At 45.4% G+C, this 24,706-nt stretch overlaps 1 protein-coding gene across 2 annotated transcripts in view; it reads left to right on the forward strand.

Moving 5' to 3' along the window:
* nrg1 (neuregulin 1) overlaps positions 1-24,706 on the forward strand; it is a 402,338-nt gene that overhangs the window by 263,240 nt on the left and 114,392 nt on the right. The window contains exon 1 of one of the 2 annotated variants that reach the window (XM_078403801.1): positions 10,125-11,428. The exons of the other annotated variant lie outside the window; for it this stretch is intronic. Coding sequence (XP_078259927.1) covers positions 10,789-11,428 — 640 coding nt within the window. The 5' untranslated portion in view covers positions 10,125-10,788. Of the gene's footprint in view, positions 1-10,124; positions 11,429-24,706 lie in introns of those variants that run through there. 2 annotated transcript variants of the gene reach the window in all.

The raw sequence follows: 24,706 nt of genomic DNA on the forward strand, positions 1-24,706 counted from the left end.
AGTGGGAGGAGTTGAAGGAGAAGTTGTTGAGGGTAAGGACCAGCTCTGTTAGGCGGAGGAGCGCATTGGTAGATGGAAATTGGCTGGTTCTGTGGTCGAGGAAGAAACGGAGGATTTAAGACCTTCCTGTTGGGGGATGGAGGTGTAGAGTGACTGGACATCCATGGTAAAGATGGCGGCCTGGAAAACGGAAGTCGTTGAGACGAAGAGCGTGTGAGGTGTCTTGGACATAGGTAGGGAGGGGTTGGACCAGGGTGGATAGGATGGAGTCGAGGTTTGTGGAAATTAATTCGGTGGGACATGAGCAAGCAGAAACAATGGGTCTGCCAGGACAGTTCTGTTTGTGGATTTTTGGGGAGAAGATAAAATCGGGCCGTGCGGGGCTGGGGAACGATAAGGTTGGAGGCTTTAGAGGGCAGAGAGCCGGAAGTAAAAAAAATCCAAAATGGTGCGTGATATTAAGGTCTGGTGCTCGTCTGTGGGATCATGGTCCAGGGCTAAGTCGGAGGAGGTGTCTGAGAGTTGTCGTCTGGCCTCAGCCTGGTAGAGCTCAGCGCGCCAGACTACCACGGCACCTCCCTTGTCAGCGTGTTTGATTATCAATCTCCCTTGTCGGCGGGTTTGATTATTATTAAGTCTTAATTACATACAGTAGGTATCTCCATTGCAAAATATGCATTGATTGATTGATTGATCGATTCAGCATGGAAACAGGATCGATCAATCAATCAAAGCATATTTTGAAAGTGGAGATAGCTGTGTGATTAAGGACACACTTTGCAGTTATTTCCTCCAGTCAAGGATGAATCTCTCACCCTATCTCCTCACCCCAAATGACTATCTCAAATGGCTTGGTCTTGTAGCATTTGAAGCATGATCCTAGTTCCAATTGTAAATTGTTTGATTAGATCTTTCTCACAGTATAAAGATGTGGACCAGATGGCTGCTCCTGTGACATTTTCCTACATAAGTCTGCATTCTCATCCCCCTGTCTGGATGGTAATGTACAGACTCGCACTCTTCTATTACGAACCCAGTCCCACATCAGTGGTCAATATTCCATGCAGCAGAAGAACTGGAAGAAATTAATCCAAAGCTTTGGTTTGATTTTTTTCTCCTCTGGCAAAGCTATTTGAGGACATTTTCTCTGACGGCATATTGAAGAGCATAACAACGGAAAGGACGATTTAGCCTCTCGAGCTTGTACCATCAATCCGTTGGGTCTGGTGACCTACTGTAACTCTTCAAATCCAGCTCTTTTCCCAAACCCCAACTCTAGTTCTCAAAAATCTATCAGACTTGGTTATAAATTGATCTAACATCAATTGCCGTTTGCAAAAGTCTGCTCCATCAGCAGTGAGTAATGTAAGATGGCATAAAACCAGAACGTTAGTGTTAATCTGTAGCAAAATTGGTCCAAAATGACGACTGCATAAAATACTTCACCTTCATGTTTTCCAATTAACCAGGATAAAAAATCAATTGTTAATTTCTAAAAGGTCTATATGGATGGTTGGAGATGCTGTGTTCAGTTTGCCCAACCTATCTCGGGTAGCCACAAGAATTGCTCTCCTGTTTATTGACCACCTGAGGAACTGAAGGCACTGTCCCCGACACTTTCTTAGGTGGCAATCACTGAAAGATGCTTCTGATAGCATTGTTCGCTGCCAAAATTTGACTGCTCTGAGCATCATGTCCAACTCTTCCTTTTCCTCTCCCTTCCTTACCCACGCTCCCTTGCATCTTAACCCATTAATTAATTGACCCACAAATGAAAATTAGTTAAGCCATGATCATTATGCAACTTGTCTGATTCATAAACAAAACTGGGCTCATATGAAGTCCCAATAAAGCCTCTGCACATGTTAAAAAGGGGATGGTAAGGAATGAGGCATGGGGTTAGACTTTCATTGGAGAATAGACAATAGGTGCAGGAGTAGGCCATTCGGCCCTTCGAGCCATTTTGCACTAACATTTCCACCAATATATGAATGAAAAGGATTTTTTTTATTGAGAAGTACGTAAAAAAAATAAGTGGTGGGTCACACTGGCCTTACCTATTGTACATTAGCATTGCTTTTGATCCCCTGCTGTCTCCTTGTTCCCCATCTCCATCGATTCCCTCCGTAACTATTAAACTCAGCCACGAATATTCTCAAAAGCTGGGCATTTACAACCCTCCAAGTAAAGACATTTCTTCTCATCTCAATACGCAATGGGCAAACTCCAAATCATAAAGGGCTGCAAATGCTAGTTTCCCAAGGAAAGACACAAAAAAAGACAATTTGGACTTTGGAAATGGCGCCAAAACCTGGTCCCTCTTGCATGCAGTCTCAGTGGTCTATTTCTCTACACTTGTTAATCGGGGATTGTGCACAGATGTTGTAATACCTTACTGAACTGTATGGAAAAAAAGAATGTCACTTTGCATTTGCACATGTGACAATAGAGCACCATTGTCTAATTTGTGTTGTTCCATATCATAAGACTGTGCCTCTGGTCATACATTCTCTGCAGGTACACCCGGTACTTCAATACCAGCTAATTGCTTTTAAAGTGCCCTTGCTGTTGTTGCAACACAGCAAGATCCTACCAATGACACTGAGATGAACGGTCTAGAAAAGATTGTTGCTACTATATTGGCTGAAGGTTATCCTTTTAGCCAGGATGAACCACTTTCTATACACATGCTGGGATATATTACACCATGCACAGTAGATCTCCCTGTGACATCTCTGACTCTGCAGCATTCCTTCAGTACCACACTTTCGCATTGCCCAAATCATATGCTCAAGAATTGGGTATGCCTTTGGAGCTTATGACCTTCTGACGATGTGCAAAACTAGGGGATTCGAATTTGGAATAAATATGGAGCAAATATTTAGCCTTTTTTTGTCTGGGAGGATTGTAATTCAGATCAGCAGCAGCTTGGGCGGCAGGGTGGCGCAGCGGTAGAGTTGCTGCCTGACAGTGGCCGAGACTCTGGTTCAATCCTGACTACAGGTGCTGTCAGTACGGAATTTGCACGTTCTCCTTGTGACCATGTGGGTTTTCTCCAGGTGCTCCAGTTTTCTCCCACACTCCAAAGACGTAAAGATGTGTAGATGTGTAGCTTCTGTAAATTGCCCTTAGTGAGCCGGGAGTGGATGAGAAAGTGGGATAATATAGAATTCCCAAGTTCATAAGTTCATAAGTTATAGGAGCAGAATTAGGACATTCAGCCCATCAAGTCTACGCCATTCAATAATGGCTGATCTATCTTTCCCCTAAAACAGTAGCAGTGGCTTTACAATTCTTTTTTTTTGCACTTTAAATATTGCAGTCCCATCAGAAATTCTAGTCATCATTTCAGCTTGGCACGCATGTTTAGGAAAAATGCACCTCATTCGACGCAGGCTTTTAAACCATTTTCTTTCAAAGGTTTTGGCCGATGACTGATGTGCAATGCTTGAGCCAGCTGCGTCGTGATAAGTGTGATGGCACACCTGGGAGCTTCTGTCTCCCCAGCTATTCTGGAGGGGCTGAATCAGCCTTTCAATGTGCAAATCACCACGTGCTCTGGGACTGGCTAATGCTGAGCCAGCTGCTTTGAGGCAGCCGCCAATAGCCTAGTCGCCCGGTGACGGTAAAACTGGTCAGCCTAGGTGCTGTTAGTTGGGACAAATAGGGCACATGCATGGTTAGCCAAGCCAATTGCTGTCGGATGTATCCCCAGAAGTACATTGTCTTCTCCCCAACTGTTCCATCCACCATCGCTCCTCCGATGCATCCATGCCCACGTCAATTAGAAATTGCCTTCCCTCGCCAGATGGAAAGCAAATGGGCTCAGAATTAATTGGCTGCTTCTTGACTTTCTGCCTCTGAAAATTGCTTCCACTGTTTTTATAACCAATAAAAGTTCCCAGACAATTTCCTTTAATGCCGCCATAATATTTCTCCAAACTTTAATTATTAGAATCTACAAGATTGCCCTGTAGGGTTGGCAGTTGGATAGATACCAGTCTTTTGTCGCCATTCCATGGAAAGCTGTACGAGAAATGAAGCAGCAGATATCAAACCCCTGCCTGAGATAAGTGCTAGGGGAGTGTGGGTGGCCGCACGATCGATTTGTCAGGCAGGGCTTAAATGACAAACTCCCTCATTCAGCACAATGACAAGTACTTGAGTAGAACACAGAGTGCTGGAGTGACTCAGTCCTCTGGAGATGCTGCCTGACCCGCTGAGTTACTCCAGCACTTTGTGTTCTATGCAAGATTCCAGCATGTGCAGTTCCTTGTTTTGACAAGTACTATAGGAATTAATTAAAGGGACATATCGCGTTAAGATCGTGGAAAAAAGTTGACTTGCAATTTATGTCACCTATCTTGTTATTTTCAGGACATTGCAGAGAGTTTCACAACCAAAGAAATGTAGTCACAGTGATGTTGGAAACATAGTATGTCTGGCAGGCAACCAATTCTCTCACTTAAATGCAAGAATTAACTCAACATGGACAGTACAATTGCTGAACGTTACTGCTTTTAAAGAAAGTCTTCTGTTTACAATGGTTGTCCACTGACTTCAGAATATTTTAAAAATAATTTGATGACAAATCAAATACTTGTTACTAGTCTAGGCACTACACATAATGTACAACTGATGCAGCTGGTAGAGTTGCTGCCTCACAGCACCAGAGACCTAGGTTCAATCCTGACCTTGGGTGCACTCTGTGTGGAATTTGCATGTTCTCCCTGTGACCACATGGGTTTCCTCCAGCTGCTCCAGTTTCCCCCCACATCCCATAGATGTGTGGGTTGATAGTTTAATTGGTCGCTGTAAATTGCCCCAAATGTATTAGTGAATGGAAGCATCTAAGGAGAATTGATAACAGTAAAGTTGGATTAGATTAGTGTAGGATTAGAGTGAAAGGGTGGTTGATGGTCAGTATGGACTCGGTGGACCAAAGAGCTTGTTTCTGTGCTGTATTTCTCTAACGAAATTGCTTTGGTTCCAAGAGTGAAATTAATTTGGTAAGATATTTGATGATTGATAGTTTTCTAACCATCTCCCACATTGCAACATAATGGGAAGAATCATTGTCTCTACTACTTCTGTGCTAAAAAGCCTTTTGCATCAACACTAGCAGCGATCATAAGGGCAGGGCAGGAGTTGTAAAATATCTCACTTTCCATTTCCGTTGAGAAGGAGCTGGCACTGACCTTCCATTCGAACTCAGTGCCACACTAAATGGAAAGGTCACACCTGCAAAGGCACCAGTAGATAGATACAAAGTGCTGGAATAACACAGCGGGTCAGGCAGCATCTCTGGAGGATGTTGGCAGGACCTGAGGGTCTGCGCTATACGGAGAGGTTGAGCAGGCTAGGACTTTATTCTGTGGAGCGCAGGAGGATGATGGATGATCTTAAAGTGTACAAAATCACAAGAGGAATGGATTGGGTAGATGCACAGAGTCTCTTGCCCAGAGTATGGGAATCGAGAACCAGAGGGCGTAGGTTTAAGGTAAGGGGGGGAAGTTTTAATAGGAACCTGAGCAGTAATCTTTTTACACAAAGGGAGGTGGAAAGAGCTGCCAGAAGAGGATGTTGAGGCAGGTATTATAACAACGTTTAAGAAACATTTAGGCAGGTACATGGATGGGACAGGTTTAGAGGGATATGGACCAAACGCAGGCAGGTGGGACTAGTGTGGATGGGACATGTTGGTTCGTGTGGGCAAGTTGGGCCGAAGGGCCTGTTTCCACACTATATGACTATGACTTTAAAACCTTTTCTACGACAGATTCGCAGGTCAAATCCATTTGCTGAATTTTGTGCAACCATTTGAATGAGAGGCATCAAAAACCGTGTGGTTTGGGGGAATGTTTATATAGGAGGCTGATTGAGTCAGCTAGACCTATGGATGCAGTGAGATTTCATTATGTGGAACCTGTCCGAGGTGGACAGACAATCCGGGGCTACAGTCTCAGACAGACAAAGGCAGAGAGACTGATAGAGAGGGGGGCGGTGACAGATTAAAAACACAGACAGAGACAGATGGGCAAAAACAGAACTGCTCCTATTGAAGGCTGAAATTGGTGTGTGTGTGTCCTGGTTTTGTGGTGTACAAAGTTGACACAAGGAACTGCAGGCTCTGGAATCTTGAATGAAAAACACAAAGTGCTGGAGTAATTCAGCAGGTCAGGCAGCATCTCTGGAAGACATATAATCCTGTATGCCAATCAACCTCCTCCCCCACCCTCACCTGCATCCACCTATCACCTGCCCCCCCCCCCCCACCTCTCTTCCAACTTTCTCCCCTCCCACAATCAGTCTGAGAAAAGAACCCTACCCGAAAAGTCACTGATCCATGTTCTCCAGATGTAGATGCTGCCTGACCTGCTGAATTACTCCAGCACTTTTGTTTTTTGCTCTATGGTGCACAAAGATGGGGATTGTTACCACACACTTGGACTCTGACGAGCAAACCTGCAATGCAGCACCCTGAACTGCAGCCTGATAGCTGTACACACACATCACCCACACAAACCATGATCTCTTCTTATAAGCCACTCCCAGGTAGGTATCTCCTAGTTCCCTGGGATCACATTCAGACTCGAACATCCAGCCCACGGGTATGTTTATCCACCTGGCTACATTCATCGAGGAGAGGGTGCTGTGGAGATGGACCTCTCCCACATGTCCTGCTTCTTGGAATCAAATCAAAACCTCACAACATCTGAAGCCAAATGCCTGCAGGGAGGCTCACCCGAGAAATGGACAGATGTACAATATGGCATTGTGAAATATGGCAATATGGCTCATTATGAGGAATCCTCAAAGAGAACGTGGACGCTTGTACAGGTGTTGCCAACATATTGTGGGCTGTGATTAGAAGAGCTGTTCAGAACAATATTTGTACTTGTCATCCCGGGGAGTAACATCCTAAAGAATAAGATGATTTGTGGGTGCCTGGATTTAATTATGATAAACTTTCTGTAGTATGTTTAAGCCACCTTTGAGTGAAAGCATGCACATGAATTTACTTTGCACTAGCTTGTTTGGTTTAGTTTAGGGATATAGCAAATGAACAGGTCCATCGGCCCACCGAGTCTGCGCCGACCATGGCTGACCATGGGTGATACATGCTAGTTGGCTGCTTGCTCCACACCTCGGCTAGAGCAGTTGCAGTGATGTGCGGTCGGGTGCAAGCCTGGGCGATGTCATATGAAGGACAGGCTGTTGCCCATGCAGCACGTCCCCCCCCCTCTCCACGTCACTGATCGATCCAAAGGAACAGCAGAGCCGTTACAGTTTGGCACCAGCGCCATCGCAGGAGCTGCCAGAAACGGCAGTAGACAACGGCAAACTGCCTTCGGGACTCCGACTCCGGATTTTCTTGAGGTTCACTCCTGGAGCCTTTTCCGTGACTGGATAGGGCCACAAGGCAGAGAAGGTTTTAGATCAGAGTTGTCCCTCTCCTAGATGGACTGCCTTCCCAGGCTGACGAGCCTCATCTGCCCGAGACTCGTGAGGGCAGGAGCGTCTATCTTCCCGTGCAGGTCTATGGCACCTGCCCACTGCCCTTTTAACTCGTACTCTCTGCATTATTAGTGCAGATGTTCCTGTACTGGCTGGTGTATATCAGACTACATGGGAAAGGGTAGCTGTGCTTTGTACATGGTAATTTATCTTGGACAAAAGAATGAAAGTGAATTGCTACAACTGGCCCTCAGTGGAAATCCAATAATTTGTCTTTATAAATCCCTTAACCCCTCTCCTCTCCAAGGGACTATTTTTGTTCATTTCTCTTGTTGAAGATGTATGGGCAGCTACAGTGGCATAGCTGGTAGAGCTGCTGCCTCACAGCGCCAGAGACCCAGGTTCGAACCTGGTTTGGCCCAGGTATGATCCTGGTTCGACCCAGGTATGATCCTGGTTCGACCCAGGTATGATCCTCGGGTACTGTCTGCGTGGAGGTTGCACGTTCTTCCTGCGACCCGGTGGGATACCTCCGGGTGCCCCGGTTACCTCCTGCGTCCCAAAGGCGTGCGAGTCTCTAGGTTAATTAGCCTCTGCAAAATTGACCCTAGTGTGTCGGGAGTGGATGAAAAAGTGGGATAACATAGAACTCGTGCGAATGGGTGATCGATGGCTGGCTCGGACTTTGTGGGCTGAAGGCCTTTTTCTGTGCTGTATCTCTAACCAAACCCAGACAGGTACATGGAAGTGCAGGGTGTAGGGGAACATGGATCATGTACAGGCAGATGTGATCAGTTTAACCAGGCGTTCCATCCGTGGGCGAGCGGCCCCATTCCTGTACTGTACTGTTCTGTGCTCTATAACTAAGCAAACTCAATGTTGCTCTGATGCACCTGGCACTAGAGTCACTCTGTTTTGACCTACTTTTACAGCGCTGCTTTCAGTGCACAACTGGTTGCATGGGGCGCGAAACATGATTTATTTTATTAATTTAGCATTGTAGCAGCGAGTCGGGGTATCCATGTGGTAAATTGCTGCACTATTTATAGACTCAGCCCAATTTATAGATTCAGCTCCATCTTCCACAGCTTACTGTCCTCGATAGTGGCGGCTACACTTATCGCTGGGGTTGGATGGTTTGCCAAAAGAACTCTATTAATAATAGACACCGGCAGTTTCTCATTGTACACTAGTGACAGTCCCTAAGTGCTCATTTTTATAAGGTATCCTGTGCCCTAAATGCTTTCATTTTCTCGCTCTCTCTTGCCTTGTCTCTCCCTCTGTCTCTATCTATTTACCTCTTTCTATCTGACTGTTTTTTAATTTGTCTGACTTGATTTTTGCAAATTTCACTCCTGTATGTCCCCCTCGCTCTCTCCCTGCCTCTCCCTGCCTCTCCCTGCCTCTCCCTGCCTCTCCCTGCCTCTCCCTGCCTCTCCCTGCCTCTCCCTGCCTCTCCCTGCCTCTCCCTGCCCCTCCCTGCCCCTCCCTCCCTCCCTCCCTCCCTCCCTCCCTCCCTCCCTCCCTCTCTGCCTCTCTGCCTCTCTCTGCCTCTCCCTCTCTCTCTCTCTCTCTCTCTCTCTGTCTCTCTCTCTCCCATCTCTCCCTCGCTCTCCCATATCCCCCTCTCTTCCCTCTCTCCCTCTCATTTCCCTTCCCTTCGCCCTGTCTCCCTCTCTCTCTTCCCTCTCCCCTCTCTCCTCCTTCCACTCTTCCCTCTCCCATCTATTCCTTTCTCCGACCCTCTGTCTGCCTGCCTGTCAAACTGTCATGCTCTCCATATCTCTATTTTCCTCAGAAGTAACTCATCAATATCCATCACGTTCATATTTCATGCAGGATTTGCCATTCTTGGTTCCAATTTTAGTTTGCTCTTTATATGTCTGTAAACTGGGCTGTCACTAGAAGATTACTTAGCAAACGGATTTATTCACAAAATGCTGGAGTAACTCAGCAGGTCAGGCAGCATCTCGGGAGAGAAGGAATGGGTGACGTTTCGGGTCGAGACCCTTGATTGTCGTCCCAGGAACAGTGAAGCAGATTAAGAGTGCCTCTTTCCCAACTGCCAATCCTTCATGCATGGGTCACCTTGCTGGACAGCAGCTCTCTTAGACCTGACATGTTACTGCACGAGATAAAATAAAACAGTGAAACCTGGGCAGGCTGTGAGTTGTGAAATATCAGAACTCCGGGCTATCTACCTGTTTGCTCGTTTTAAACCGAGCTCATCCCCCTCCTTACCATGGGAAATGAAATTCGATGTTGGGATGAAATCCGATCTCCGGGAGCGTGCAAGTGAAATTACCGGAGGAAACCCCATCCCCCTGGGATGCAGGCAGCGTCTGCCAGTTTCACCAGCCCTGCCTCTGCCCCATCGCATCCAGCTCCCATGCATTAGCATAATCAATTGCTGACTCGTCTATATGGAGCAGAGGGATGGAGCCTGAGACATTTGCTGCTGCCTGCCTCCTCCTGATTTTGATGGCTCATTCCTCCTAATTGGATCAACTAGGAAGTTGCATGCAGTCGGTGCAGTTCTGAATGGTGCGTGTGCTTGCGTGTGTGTGTATGTGTGTGAGTGCGTGTGTGTGTTCTGATTCCGGGAAGACCTACCCTGTACAGTGTGTGATTGTGTATGTGTGTGTGCGTATAAGTGTGTGTGAGTGTGTGTATGTGTTTTTTTTAATTTCGGGAAGACGTACCCTGCAGTGTGTCTGTGTGTGTGTGTATCAGTGTGAGTGTGTGTTTGTGTGTGTGTAAAGTGGGAGGAGGAGGAAGCTGAGTTTGGCCTCTCCCTCTCTCTCTACCCCTCCTTCTCTGCCTCCCACCCTCTGTAACTAATGACCTCGCTTCCACTCTGCACAGAAGACAGGCACCTGCTGCTTCTTAATCACTTCATCTTCTCTGTGTCGCAAGTGCTGCAGCCACACTGAGTCACAGCAGCATCCTGCTGCTGCCTCTGCTGCCGGCTCGTGTGGTGCGTCTCTCCTCAAGGTGCGGGGAGCCATCCCTCCCACCGACTCCGCAGGTGAGAGAATAGAGGGAGCACCCAAGGACGTCTGGCTGAGAAGAAAGGCCACTCCCTCCGTCTGGCAGCTGAACTGCTTGCCGAACCCGGGAATGACTGAGCGTTTTTTTGCCGGGACTCCCTAAATCCACCGGAGAGGGTCTGAAGCAGTGAAGAGCGACCGCGTTGCCTCTCGCCTTCCCCACCGAGCAAACGGTGCTGCCATCGCCGCCTGTCTGATGGATCGTCTCCCTGCTCCTCCCTGCCCTCGTCCACTTGTTATTTGAGAGGTTTTCCGGAGAGCAGGCTAATGCAGTAGAACCATGGCTGAGGAATTGGGCTCGAGCTCCCCCGAATCCTCCACCCCTCCTTGTCCGACCCCATCCGGCACAGCAGATGGGAGTTCCACAGCCAGCCAGGTGGACGGGAACGGTGCACTGGGACTGAGCGGTCTCATTGCTACCTGCTGCATCTGTATGGAGGTGGAGCGTGTGCGAACCTGCTTAAACTCTGAGAAGATCTGCATCGTCCCCATCTTGGCCTGCCTGGCGAGCCTGTGCCTTTGCATTGCTGGCCTCAAGTGGGTTTTCGTGGACAAGATATTTGAGTACGAACCTCTGACGCACCTTGATCCCAAGCGCATAGGCCAGGGTCCTGTCATCTCTGCTGACCAAGCAACAGTGGCAGAATGGCCTCCGTCAGCCACCTTCACAACCACCATTCTGATATCCGACTTTGTCCAGACACAGAACACTCCCGATGACCCTCTGACGCCCACCTCAATGCCCTTTCCTAGCCCTTCCTCTCATCCCCCAACCTCCACTCCTTCCTTCCTATCCTCCATCATTGTCCAGTCGTTCTCCCCAGAAACTGTGGTCACCAGAAGTCGTGAGGCAACAGAATCGACAACTATCTCACTTCCCCAAATGACCGACACAAACCTTGTTATTCCACCAGCGTTTAGTAAGTAACTTGCCTTTTTTCATTGTTGTCATTCCTGGAAGGAAATACTTGCTGCTTTTCATAATGTTGTACTTTGATGTTTAAAAAAAAAGCCGACAGGCAAACTTAATATTAAGTTTTATTAGGGGAAAAAATAAATTTATAGAAGGTGATTTTTTTTTTTGCAATTCTATTCAGCCTGTGTACAATTCAGAGTGATTATAGACAGCGTAATTGTAACCCTTTCAATTCAGTTTAGAAAGCAACGGATCTGTTGATCTTTACTTTGATATCAATGTTTGCATCAACCGAGCACTTACAAATGTGGTCCTTCTTTAAAAAAAAAAAAAGCTGAGAAGAGAAAGAAAATATCCCTCCCAAAACTAATGTCAATCAGAACTATCATTGCAGCAAAATATCTTAAATCAATGTTTCCCTTCTCCCACCCCACCCCACCTCCCCCCACCACTTTCCCCATTCACAGTGCTTTGTGCTTAATGACATTGCAGGATAGAAACCGAGCCAGTGTTGGTGTGTTTTATAATCCCGTGAGTCCTCGTTAGTAGTTCCTTTTATTTACCATGAAGCATTACGTTGTAACGGGAATCCTCTGCTGATCCTCTGGGCTGATTGATGAAAATTGTGACATTTTAAAAGAAAACATTTTGTTAACTCATATTCTGGCTCTTCTGTGAATGGGTTCCATTACATTTGAAATTAGACCAATTAGACCCTGCTTTTCCACTTCACATAAGAAAATTAATCTGATACTCTGTGATGAGTGAATAATCAGAAAGCTGTGTATATATTTGTCAAATAACCATTGTTTCCCTTTTTTAATTTGTGCCTGTGTGTGTGTCTGCGTGTATGTGGGGCTGTGTGTGTGTGTGCAAGTATATGTGGGTCTGCGTGTGTGCGAGTGTGTGCGTGTCTGTGTGTGTGCGAGTATGTGCGTGTCTGCGTGTGTGAGAGTGGGTGTGTGTCTGGGTGAGTGTGCACGCGCGTGTGAGAGTGGGTGTGTGTCTGTGGGTGAGTGTGCACGCGCGTGTGAGAGTGGGTGTGTGTCTGTGGGTGAGTGTGCACGCGCGTGTGAGTGGGTGGGTGTCTGGGTGAGTGCACGCGCGTGTGAAGGGGTTGTGTGTCTGGGTGAGTGTGCACGCGCGTGTGAGAGTGGGTGTGTGTCTATGGGTGAGTGTGCACGCGCGTGTGAGAGTGGGTGTGTGTCTATGGGTGAGTGTGCACGCGCGTGCTTTCTATTATTTCCTGCTTGGTTCTGAGATGAATTTCAAGGTCGTTCACTGCTTTGGGCTAATTAATTCTTGTCTATTGCAGAGACTTAGGGAAAGACAATCTTGTTAATGTTGCCTTGTAGGTTACTCACTTGTACAATGACTTTGCAAGATTTTTTTTCCCCTGCTAGTACTTGGCTGCAGGCCATGCCTTTGATGTTCTGTATTCCTACTTGTTTCACTGCAATGGTGATAGTCTGCGAAACCATTAGCCACAATTCTTAGCCTCTGCATGCACACACCTCTGCTGGGAATCTCCGAGACTGATCAATACTGAGCAACTCTGATTTAACTATCCTTGGGCCATTAAATTACACAAGGTTGTGATGCTGTTCATTCTCAAAATCAATACAGGACGATTGGTATTATACAAGTACGAGAAATCAAGGACAGTGTAAAGACACCCAGGCTGTTGCTTAGCCAATGGTTAGAGGTGCATGAAAGCACTGTATTGTACCCGGTTCTCATGTTCAGAAGAAGGCATAGAGTTTGCACACTGATAAATAACTAGAGCATCTATTCATCCATTTGGCTTATTGATATCCATTTAGAAGTGTTTTTCATTAAAGTATACAGTATAACGATTCAGCTGTTTGGCCCAATTAAGTACTGGATCGGCCTGTGGTGGCCTTGGTGAATGGTCTCTTTCCTCAGACTGGAAGAAATGGAAGTCTTGGCAGAGCTGTGACTCACACAATTATCAATCCTCCAGAATTTCCCCAGAGTGAAGCGAAGATGAAAGATGTGTCTGTATGATACACCCAGAGGCAAGCCGTCAATATTCTCCAATTCATAGGTTCATAGGTTATTGGAGCAGAATTAGGCCATTTGGTCCATCAAGTCCATTCCACAATGTAATCATGGCTGATCTATCTATCCTTCTCAACCTTTTTCTCCTGCCTTCTCCCCATAACCCATGACACCCGTACTCATCAAGAATCCTCTACACATCCACTCTATCCACTATTTATGTAGGACATTGGAATATTATGCACCCCTCTCTGAAGAGAGTTATGTTTGCAATGGAGCCAATGCAAGGGGCTTTCACCAGACTGATTCATGGGCTGCTGTGATTGTCTTGTGGGGCGGGATTGGGGGGACTGTGCCCATACTTTACAAGAGGCCATCTCGCTCAAACAGGCCAACGTCTCGTGAAGCTTGACAGCCTGGGTGCAGGGATGATGTTCCCCAGGCTGAGGCATCTAGAGCCAGGGTCACAGTGTTAAAATAATGGGTAATCTGCTCAGGGTAGAAAGGAGAAGAAAAATCTTCACCCGAAGGATAGTGGATGGTTGCAATTCTTTACCCAAGTGGGATGTCAAGGCTTAGTCACCGAGTAGATTCAGTAGTTCTTGTGGCTTCTTAAGGTGATGAAGGGAGCATGGAGTTTGTAATGGAAATTGATGCCAATGATCGGCCATGATCTTATTGTTTGGCGGAGAATCGAGAAGGGCTGATTGGTGTTGTCCTTTTATTATCTACATTCCTATGAAACAGTTGACTTTAGGATGCCTTTCAAGGGCGGCACGGTAGCGCAGCGGTAGAGTTGCTGCTTTACAGCGAATGCAGCGCCGGAGACTCAGGTTCGATCCTGACTACGGGTGCTGCACTGTAAGGAGTTTGTACGTTCTCCCCGTGAACTGCGTGGGTTTTCTCCGAGATCTTCGGTTTCCTCCCACACTCCAAAGACGTACAGGTATGTAGGTTAATTGGCTGGGTAAATGTAAAAATTGTCCCTAGTGGGTGTAGGATAGTGTTAATATACGGGGATCGCTGGGCGGCACGGACTTGGAGGGCCGAAAAGGCCTGTTTCCGGCTGTATATATATGATATGATATGATATGATATTACTGCCATCTGACAAAAATCAATGCCACGTCACATAAGGAGATATTGGTGCAGATTTTTAAATTTTATTTGTTTGTGTTTTAAAATTTATTTGTAAATGAATAGCTCATCCCTAATTGCCTCAGAAATGAAGAGGCAATGAGGTTTCAATCACATTGCAAGAGTCAAGTGTTTGATTGTCGTATGTATCAAAGACAGAACAATGAAATTCTTAATGGCAATAGAATAACAGATCTGTAAACACTTTTGTTCCCTTGCAACCACCTCACCTCTAACAAGTCATGTTTCAATTCTTTCCACACCAGTAGACAGACGTTTGACTTGCTCCCTCTTTCCCCTTCATCCTCAATCTCTCTTTCCTTGCCCATATAGCTTCCTGAAACAAGGAATGCCAATGATCCGAGAATGGTGAAAATGTGAAAATTCTCAGCCATCTGGAAAAGGGGAGATGAAATGCATGGATAAATTTAAAGGGGATTCTGGATAAACACACAAAGGGGTAAGGAGGATGTTGCTATAACTCGAGGGCCTGAGCTATAGGGAGAGGTTGAACAGGCTAGGACTCTATTCCCTGGATAGACACAAAAAACTGGAGTAACTCGGTGGGACAGGCAGCATCTCTGGAGAGAAGGAATGGGTGATGTTTCAAGTCAAGACCCTTCTTTAGAAGAAGGAACAGGCCCTTCAGCCCACAATGTCTGTGCCCAATATGAAACTACATTAATCTAATTTCCTCTGCCAAATCCCTCCATTTCCTGCATGTCCGTGTACCTATCTAAAATCCTCTTAAAGGTCCCTATGGTGTCAGTCTCCACCACCACCCCTGACAGCACGTTCTAGGCACTCACAACTCTCTGCGTAAAAATAAAAGCTTGCCCCGTACATCCCCTTGAAACTTTGCCCCTCTCATCTTAAAGAGGCTTTGTATCTATATCCATTGAACTCCCAGGAGTCGGTTGAATCAAATGATTTCCTTCGTGTAATACCTGGATATTAACACCAGCAGGGTTTTGTTGGCAAATAACACCAGGCATAGTAAAGAGAGTCATTAACTTGTTTGGGACAGGCAGCATCTCTGGAGAAAAGGAATAGGTGAAATTTTGGGTCAGAACTCTTCTTCAGATTGAAAGATAGCGATGGGGAGGGGAGGGGGGGGGGGGGGGGGGGGGAGGGACTCGAGTCGAGAAAAGGTTAGAAAACAAACAAAAGAAACTGAAAAAAAAACAGTGAAAAGCCCAACCCTGGTTTGATATGGCCTTTTCTCACCTCCAGTCCAACTCCTACCCCCCACCTCTATCTTTCACTCTGAAGAAGGGTTCCAACTAGAAAAATCACCTATTCCTTTTCTCCAGAGATGCTGCCCGGTCCGTTGAGTTACTCCAGCATTTTGTGTCCATCTTCGGTATAACCCAGCATCTGCTGTTCCTTCCTGCACGTCATGGACTTGTTTATAGGCACAGAATTATGGAGTAACTCAGCGGGTCAGACAGCATCTCTGGACAAAAGGAATAGGTGACGTTTCGGGTAGAGACCCATCCTCAGACGAAGATAAACCAGCATCTGCAGTTCCTTCTGGAAGGCACCTGCCTAATAACTTGGGTATCACTGTGCATTGCATGTGTCCCAAAGAAAGAAAGAGAGAACAGTACTTATTACAGCCAAGATAGGCCCAAGATTCATTGCCGAGCTGTACCAAATTAATTGACCATTGCTTGAGTTGTAATTAGGGTATATTGGTTGACTTCAGTATCCAAAGGCAAACAAGGTCAAAAACCAACCATTGCTGATGCTCACTATCCAGTGACCGCAGTTGGAAACTGAGAATGAATGAGTTTGAAAGGAAACTTGGGTGTGATAACTTTCACTAAAATCAGCCTATCGGCACAGATCATCTACGTGCATAATTATCGGTCAACAGAGGCCTTGTATTGTTCAAAAGCTTATTTGAATCTTTCCTGGAAACTTGCATTGAATTTATGAAAATTCCTAATTTGTTTAATAGAAAGTAATGACCCAATTTAAGATGAGGGCGGCACAGTGGTGCAGCGGTAGAGTTGCTGCCTTACAGCGCCAGAGACCCGGGTTTCGTCCTGACTATGGAGTGTGTACGTTCGCCCTGTGACCGGGTGGGTTTTCCCCGGGTGCTCCGGTTTCCTCCCACACTCCAAAGACACACGGGTTTGTAGATTAATTGGCTTCTGTAGGTCCCTAGTGTGTAGGATGGAACTAGTGCATGAGTGATCGCTGGTTGGCATGGGCTCGAAAAGGGCCTGTTTACAAGTTGTATCTCTAAACTAAACTAAACTATCAGATGGGAAATGCTCCATGATTAGACAAACCTGTATGTTGTAAGGCCAGAGCAAGCAATTTGGACCACATTGGTGTTTTACCTTCATGTGATTGCTTAGAGCTAATCATTGTTATCAATGTTTTTCTCATATTCCATCAACCATCCATTCTTTATTCACGTCATTCACGTCCAGGCAAATCGTGAATGCTTTTTTGCTTCCAACATTAACTCTGAGTGACCTCAATTGCTTCACCAATGTGTTATGAAAGAAGACTCTATTCTACTTCTTTCACACTTGAACTTGTAGACGGTAAGCACAGGAACCATCCTGAGCTTTGAGGTAATATTATATTACATTCCCTAAACATATCTATCTCTCGGCTTATACAAGTCACATCATGCCAAGGCCCTTTCTATGCTGTGCCATTGCTGGCACCAATTGACTCTGAAACAGATTGTGCAGATTTGACAATGTTTACTTGACGCTGTCCTTCCTACATTGGTGATACAAGGAACTGCAGATGCTGGGATCTTGACCGAAACAGAAAGTATCGGAGGAACTCGACATGTCAAGCAGCATCTCGGATGTTGAGTCTGAAAAAGGGTCCTGACTCGAAATGTCGCCTGTCCATTCCTTCCATAGATGCTGCCTGACCTACTAAGTTCCTCCAGCACTTTGTTTTGCTTACTGGTTATATAGTCTCACACATAAAAAGAACCTTCACATTCTTGCGAATACAGGAAGCCCTAGTTGCTCATTCTACAAACTATTCTGTATTTGGGTGAAATATCTTTCTATAGAAGGTTTTCTGAGTACAAAGGTTTTAATAGAGGGCATGCTTGATACAAAATCCATTGTATTTTCTTCTGTGAACTGGAAATAGAAGTTGATACAAGGTGATTTTCTTCTATCATATTTCTTATAGCGTAGATGGAAATCATTCAACCACTGATTTTATCCAAACTCCAGCAACATTACCATTAATCACATTCCTCCACTTATTTCTCTGTAGCCTATTCTCTCACACATCAACTCCACCCTGATTCTACCACCAGCTACCTGCTTGAAGGGTAATACAGTAACTGATTAACTCTTGACTGGCACACCTTTGGCATGTGGGAAGATAGTGAAGCACTCCAGAGAGATTGATGTGGTCACAGGGTCACATCGGTGCATTCATTAAAAAAGGCCATCAATGCCTCTACTTACTTAAAAGATTGAGAAGATTCGGTATGTCAAAGAACACGCTCTTGAACTTCTACAGGTGTATGTTAGAGAGCATATTGACTGGTTGCATCACCTAGTAGTTTTGGAAACTCGAACGACCAGGGACCTCCCCACCATCGAAGGGATCTATAGGAGGTGCTGTCTAAACAACACAGCCAGCATCATCAGAGACCCACACCACCCTGTCCATGCGCCCATTTCACTCCTGCCATCAGGAAGGTGGTACAGGAACGTGAAAACAGTAATGTCCAGGTTCAAGACCAGCTTCTTCCCAACAGCCATCAGGCTCTTGAGCACTACGAACTCCAACTAAACTCCGAAATATGAACTGCCTTGATTGCACTGGGGACTTGGAACTTTGTTTTCGATTTTGCACTAATATTGTTTTTTTTGTTCTTTTTGATTGTACTTTTAATTTTTTTTATAGTGTCTACTGAGCAAAGATACTAGAGGAACAAGATAGACCACTCGATCCTAAAATCCGTAGTACGTCATGGCGCCAGTTTGGTAGTCAGAAATTGCAGAAACATTTAAAAAGAAAAATAACAAAAATCTGTGAACTGATAGATGAGATATATTCTGCATTTTAATGGTATCATTACACATACTGTTCCCCCAAAGCACTGATTGCACTGCGAGAGGCATCGCGAACGGCGGGTTTTGCCTACTAAAATGGCTCCTTTGCGTACTACACTTCAGTATACGCGATTTCAATGGAGTGGTCCATCTTGTTCCTCTAGTATCTTTGCTACTGAGTACTATGTTTATCAGTGTAGTTTATTGTCACGTGTACCAAAGTACAGCGAAAAGCTTTAGTTGCGTGCTGACCAGTCAGCGGAAAGACAATACATGATTACAATCGCGCCATCCACAGTTTACAGATACGGGATAAAGATGTAACGTTTGGTGCAAGGTAAAGTCTGATTAAAAATAGTCTGAGGGTCTCCAATGAGGTGGGTGGCAGCTCAGGACTGCTCTCCTGTTGTGGGTAGGATGGTTCAGTTGCCTGATAAGCCAAATGTGACCACAAATGGCCCATTGCTTCCTCAAATTAATGACGCTTCTTCAATTGTGAAGACTGCGCCGTTTGCCGCAGAGAATCACCCTTTCTCTCCAGCCTGCGGATGAGTTCCCAGTACTGTTCCCAGATGAGTTCCCAGTACTGTTCCCAGATGCAGTTGAGGATGAGTCATCCGCACACCGGTGGTAATCTCAGAAATTGCTTCATAATGATGACAAATTGATTTTTGTGCTGGGCCACATCGCAAGTACATGTGAACACTAATGGACGGCCAGGAAAGTGGCCAATAAATATGATGGTCATCCTGCAGAACCCAAAGAGCAGAGGCTCACCCATTGAGAGCAAGCAAACAAATGGCAACTAACTCTCTTAAAGCACTTCTCCTCACCTAATAAGAAATCTGGTGATGCTCAGAGAGAGTCATACAGCATGGAAACAGGTCCTTCGGCCCAATTTTCCCACCCCAACGAACATGCCTAATCTATACTAGTACAACCTGTCTGGGTTTGGCTCATATCCTACTACACCTGTCCTATCCATGTACCTGTCCAAGTGTTTTTTAAACATTGTGCTAGCACCTGTCTCAACTACCTCCACTGGCAGCTCGTTCCATGTACCTACCATTCTTTGTGTAAAAGAAAGCTGCCCCTCAGGTTCCTATTAGATCTTTCCCCCTTTTCCTTAAATCTATATCCCCTGGTTCTCGATTCCCCTACTCTGGGTAAGACTTTATGCATTTACCCTATCTATTCCACACATGATCTTATACATCTTAAACACAGATTATGAAGCAAGATTTGACAGATTACTAAAGGGTGGTCAGAAAGATGAGGCTTGAGGGAATCTTTAAGGAGGAAAGTGGTGGTGAGGTAGAGGGATTTTACAAAGCAAATCGAGACCTCAGGGCCAGGTATCTGAAGATACGGAGAGCAATGGTGGAGTGACCACATATGTAAGAGGCCAAAGCAGGATCCTGGAAGAGCTTAGGGCTGAAAGGAATATCAGAATTTGGTTGAGGTTAATTGGCTTGGTATAAATGTAAAATGTAAAATTGTTCCTAGTGTGTGTAGGGTAGTGTTGGTGTGTGGGGATCGCTGGCCGGTGTGGACTCGGTAGGCCGAAGGGCCTGTTTCTGCGCTGTATCTCGAAACTAAGCTAAACTATCAACTATTCACACCTATTTCCAGAGAATAATTGTACCGAGGCTTTCCATACATCTCCAGCAATACCAGACTCCTCAATGTCACAGGGCAAGGATAAATACCAGTTGCTAAGATTGCCATTTGCTTTGTTTCTTTGGGAAGTGCCAATGATGAAATTGCTAAGCTTGATACATCTTTAATAAAAGTGTTTTTAAAAAAAAGCGATGTAGTTGCAAAAGAAGCCCACATGTTGTTTACACTCGAAACAGCTCCTCATTTACACATTTTAAACTATCAACAGATTTGGGATTTTTTTTTTACTTTGCCTGTGAAAACAAACCCTAAATATAGAAAAGATTTAACGAAGAAATGAATCGCTGAAATGTGTAACGTTACAGATTGGATATAAAGACGAGAAATTGTGATTTAAAACTAAGCAAGTAAAACCTTTGCAAAAATGAAATGCAAAATATTCTTTCTTTCTAAAGCTGGGTACAGTAGTTTGAGTAGAGGAAAGCCTGCAGTGTTCTTTCAGCATCTCCTGGACTGAGATCTAAATGTGAATGTGTATATATGCCTGTTGTTTGTATGAATATGTGCCTGTTTGACTGCCTTTGCATTTGTGCCAATGAATATACATTTATTTTTACATGAGTTAATGTAAACCCAAATGTTAAATGCATGCAAACATCTATGTTTCCAGGCATATGCCTCCATACTCATAATTGTGAGTGCCTGTATGTGTGCAAATATGAAGATATTTGTACCAGCAGTAGAATACTCCACCTCTCAAGCCTACTCTGCTATTTAGTAAAATCATGGCTACTCTGATTACCGCTTCAACCTCCCATTCCCATCTACCTGTGCTAACCTTTCTTCCCTCTATTTATCAAGTACTTCCGATCTACAGCAGCCTTTAAATATTAAAATAAAGGCTCATGAGCATAAATGTGTTGTGTGCAACAGCATGCATTACTGTGTGTGCATCTGTTTCTGTATAGATGCATTAAGTGTAGCCATGATGCAGCTTTTAGGACAGTGGTTAGGCCGCATTTGGTGTATTGCGTGCAGCACACACACATACCAATAAAGATACAATAGAACATGGAACAGTACAGCACAAGAAAAGGCCTTTAGGAACGAACACACACACACACACACACACACACTTAACACACACACATACATATGCACGCGTGCGCGCGCACACACACACTTAGCACCTCCATTCAGGTGTAACTCGTGCAAGGGCACCAGTATGTATAAAGCAGTAGGTACCTATGCAACCGCCCCTCCCTGTCTTTTCCCCATTTATCCCCTGCCCCCTCCCCTGTGACCCACCTGGACTCGCACTTAATTCTCTCCTACCTCTCCCCTTCCACCTACATTCCTTCTTCTAGCTTCACAATTCACAACTCCTCAATCCTTTTGTCTCAGACCTTCTGTCTTTTCATCTCTGGCCTTTGTCCAACAATCTGCCTTTCAAAACCCCCTTTCTCCTCTATCAACCCCTATTACCTGCTAGACTTTGTCCTGCCACTCCTCTCTTCCAGTTTTATTTCCCCTCTTTACAATCAGTCTGAAGAAGGGTCCCGACCTGAAATGTCACCTGTCCATGTTCTGCTGCTCTAGCATTTAGTGTCTTCTTTTGTAAACCAGTATCTGCAGTTTCTTGTTTCTACAAGCACCAGATATTGTCTGCTACTGATTGAGAATGATCAGCCATGATCACATTGAATGGAGGTGCTGGCTCGAAGGGCCGAATGGCCTCCTCCTGCACCTATTGTCTATTGTCTACCCAGAAGCGGTGAAAACACTCTTCCAGAAACAGTACAAGGGAAACCGGAACTTACTGCCATGCATTCAAAGGAGTATAAAATGATTTAGCTTGCAGCTGCTGTTATCTCATTGAGTATAATGTGGTTTATGAACCTGATTTTGTTAAGACTAATTTGCGGTCACCCCCCCCCCCCCCCCCCCCCCCCCCCCCCACTCCTCCATCTCCCTCTATCCTGCTTCTAATCGATATTTGATTTTCACCGATGAGCTTGGTGCTCTTGGGAAGGCCAGAGGACTCGAAGCGATTTGTAATGGGGAAGGCCCGGAAATGAGCAAGCTTAATGCCAGACTGCCTGAGGGAATTGGTTCACTCGCTCTCAGGCAAAGAGAGTGGTGAGCAGGAAGAGTAGAGTGAGGGACCAGCAAAAGAAAATGTATTTTAAACGCAGCTGAAATCTATGACGGGAGGTTATTCAAAAGGTAATGGCAAAGTAGACTGGTTTCACCTTGCCTTCAGCTGAAGCAATGCTGAGGTGGCTGCTGATGTGATGGCAATTGAGCAGCCAGCTCTGGGCATTTCTTCCTAACACAATCAGCTATGCAGACACAAGGACTCTTGCAGAGAACACAAGGTGCTAGAGTAACTCAGCTGGTCAGGCAGTATCTCTGGAGGACAAGGACAGGTAACGTTTCAGGCCAGGACCCTTCTTCAATTCTCTTGCTTGTTATTTCTTTCTCTCTCGTCCCCTTTTGTCCTCCTCTTCTTCCATTACCTCCTTTCCTCAGCTTCTCTAACTTTGTCCTCTATGCTCTACCTTTCCCCTCATTCTCCTCCATAGAGCCTATTTCCACGCTGCATCGCTCAACTATTCTAAACTAAACCTCTACCCTTGATGGTGGCAGTGAGAAGAGGCCATTGTCTGGATGGCGGAGATCCTTGCTGATAGCTGCTGCTTTCCTGAGGCAGTGAGAGGTGACATTTTGCCAGCAGCCTGCAGGAGTACACTTACATATACACATTCAGAGCCATTTTCTCCTCCTCCTTGCCCTCTCTCTGCTACCTTGCCTACCTCATCCCCACTGCCTGCCATCCCTCCGACTCCATCACCCACCAGTGAAGTCACAAATTCACGTTCGTTTTCTGCGGTGTCGTGCGCACTCTCCGAGTTTGACCTTGACAAATCGTGCAAGTTTTGAGCAATATAAATATTTAATGCATTCAGCATTGCCCTGAAAGACATTCCTATGACTCTGGAGTGATGCAGTGCTCCCTTTAATACAAGCAGATTGCCTTCTCTTTCAGCTTCTTGAAATTAATCAGCGGAGTGATTATTGGCTGCCTGCCTCCCATTGAGATTTATGGAGCTTGATGCTGGCAGTGAAATAGTGCTGTCTGCCCGGCATCTGGGAACTAACGCAGTTTAGGACGACTAATAGTCTCAGCTCCGGACAAATTCAGAATGTGCTTCAGATTCCTCTGTGTCGTTGACCCTCCAGGAATATGCTGTTGCTGCATTGCTGGCTGCTCTTTGAGCTGCAGAGACGGAGCAACCCAGCTCGTTCCTGTGTGTCTAGCAGATGAAACAAGACACTGTCTTTGCTCAGTGCAAAGTCAAGAGTCAAAAGGGTCAAGAGTTTTTAATCGCCATATGTACCGAAAATGGAATAATTAAATTATTTCTTGCAGCAGCCGAATAGTGAAATGCCTGGATAGAGTGGATGCGGAGAGGATGTTTCCACTAGTGGGAGAGTCTAGGACCAGAGACCACACCCTCAGAATAAAAGGACGTACCTTTAGAAAGGGGATGAGGAGGAATTTCTTTAGTCAGAGGGTGGTGAATCGGTGAAAACCATCACCACAAACTGCTGGGGAGGCCAAGTCACTGGACATTTTTAAGGTGCAAATTGACAGATTCTTGAATAGTGTGGGTGTCAACAATTATAAGGAGAAGACAAGAGAATGGGGTTGAGAGTAAAAGATAGATCTGGCATGATTGAAGGGCCTGTAGGATGGAAATGTGCCATGCACCCTGCTTGCAGACATGCTGTCAGACGTGCAATTATTTGACAAGTTACAGCTCCTACCTGTATACCTTTTCATTTAGCATTGCACTGATGTTCACGGGGTATTCAAGGCCATGGTGAAAATACATAAATATTTGAAGTCTCGGAGGCATAGTGCTGCAGCTGATAGAGCCAGAGACTCAAGTTCATTCCTAACTTTGGGTGCCCTTTGAGTGGATTTTCCCATTCTCCCTGCCACTGCATGGGTTTCCATTTTTCTCCCACTTCCTAAAGACGTGGGTTAGAAGATTAACTGCACCCTGTAAATTGACGCTAGCGTGCAGGTGAATAGTGAAATTCGATGAGAATGATGAGAATGCGAGGAGAATAAAAAATGAAATTAGGGTAAAGTGTGTGGTTTAAGGTCGGTATGGACTTAATGGGCTGAATGGCCTGTTCCTGCACAGTATCTTCCTAAAACTCATAAAAATTGTTGAATATTAATGCATGCTCAAGGGTTAAATAGTTCACTCTGCTCCCAATGTTGTTATGTTCTTTACCTTTTAATTTTTGATCCCCTCCCATTATCAGCATGATTGGGAATACAGTAAGGGGGCAGGCAGAGTATTTTATCAGAGAGTCATAGAGTCAGACAGCATGGAAACAAGCCTTTCGGCCCAACTTGCCCACACCGACCC

Source organism: Rhinoraja longicauda, chromosome 1, assembly GCF_053455715.1.
Source record: "Rhinoraja longicauda isolate Sanriku21f chromosome 1, sRhiLon1.1, whole genome shotgun sequence".
Classification (NCBI taxonomy): domain Eukaryota; kingdom Metazoa; phylum Chordata; class Chondrichthyes; order Rajiformes; family Arhynchobatidae; genus Rhinoraja; species Rhinoraja longicauda.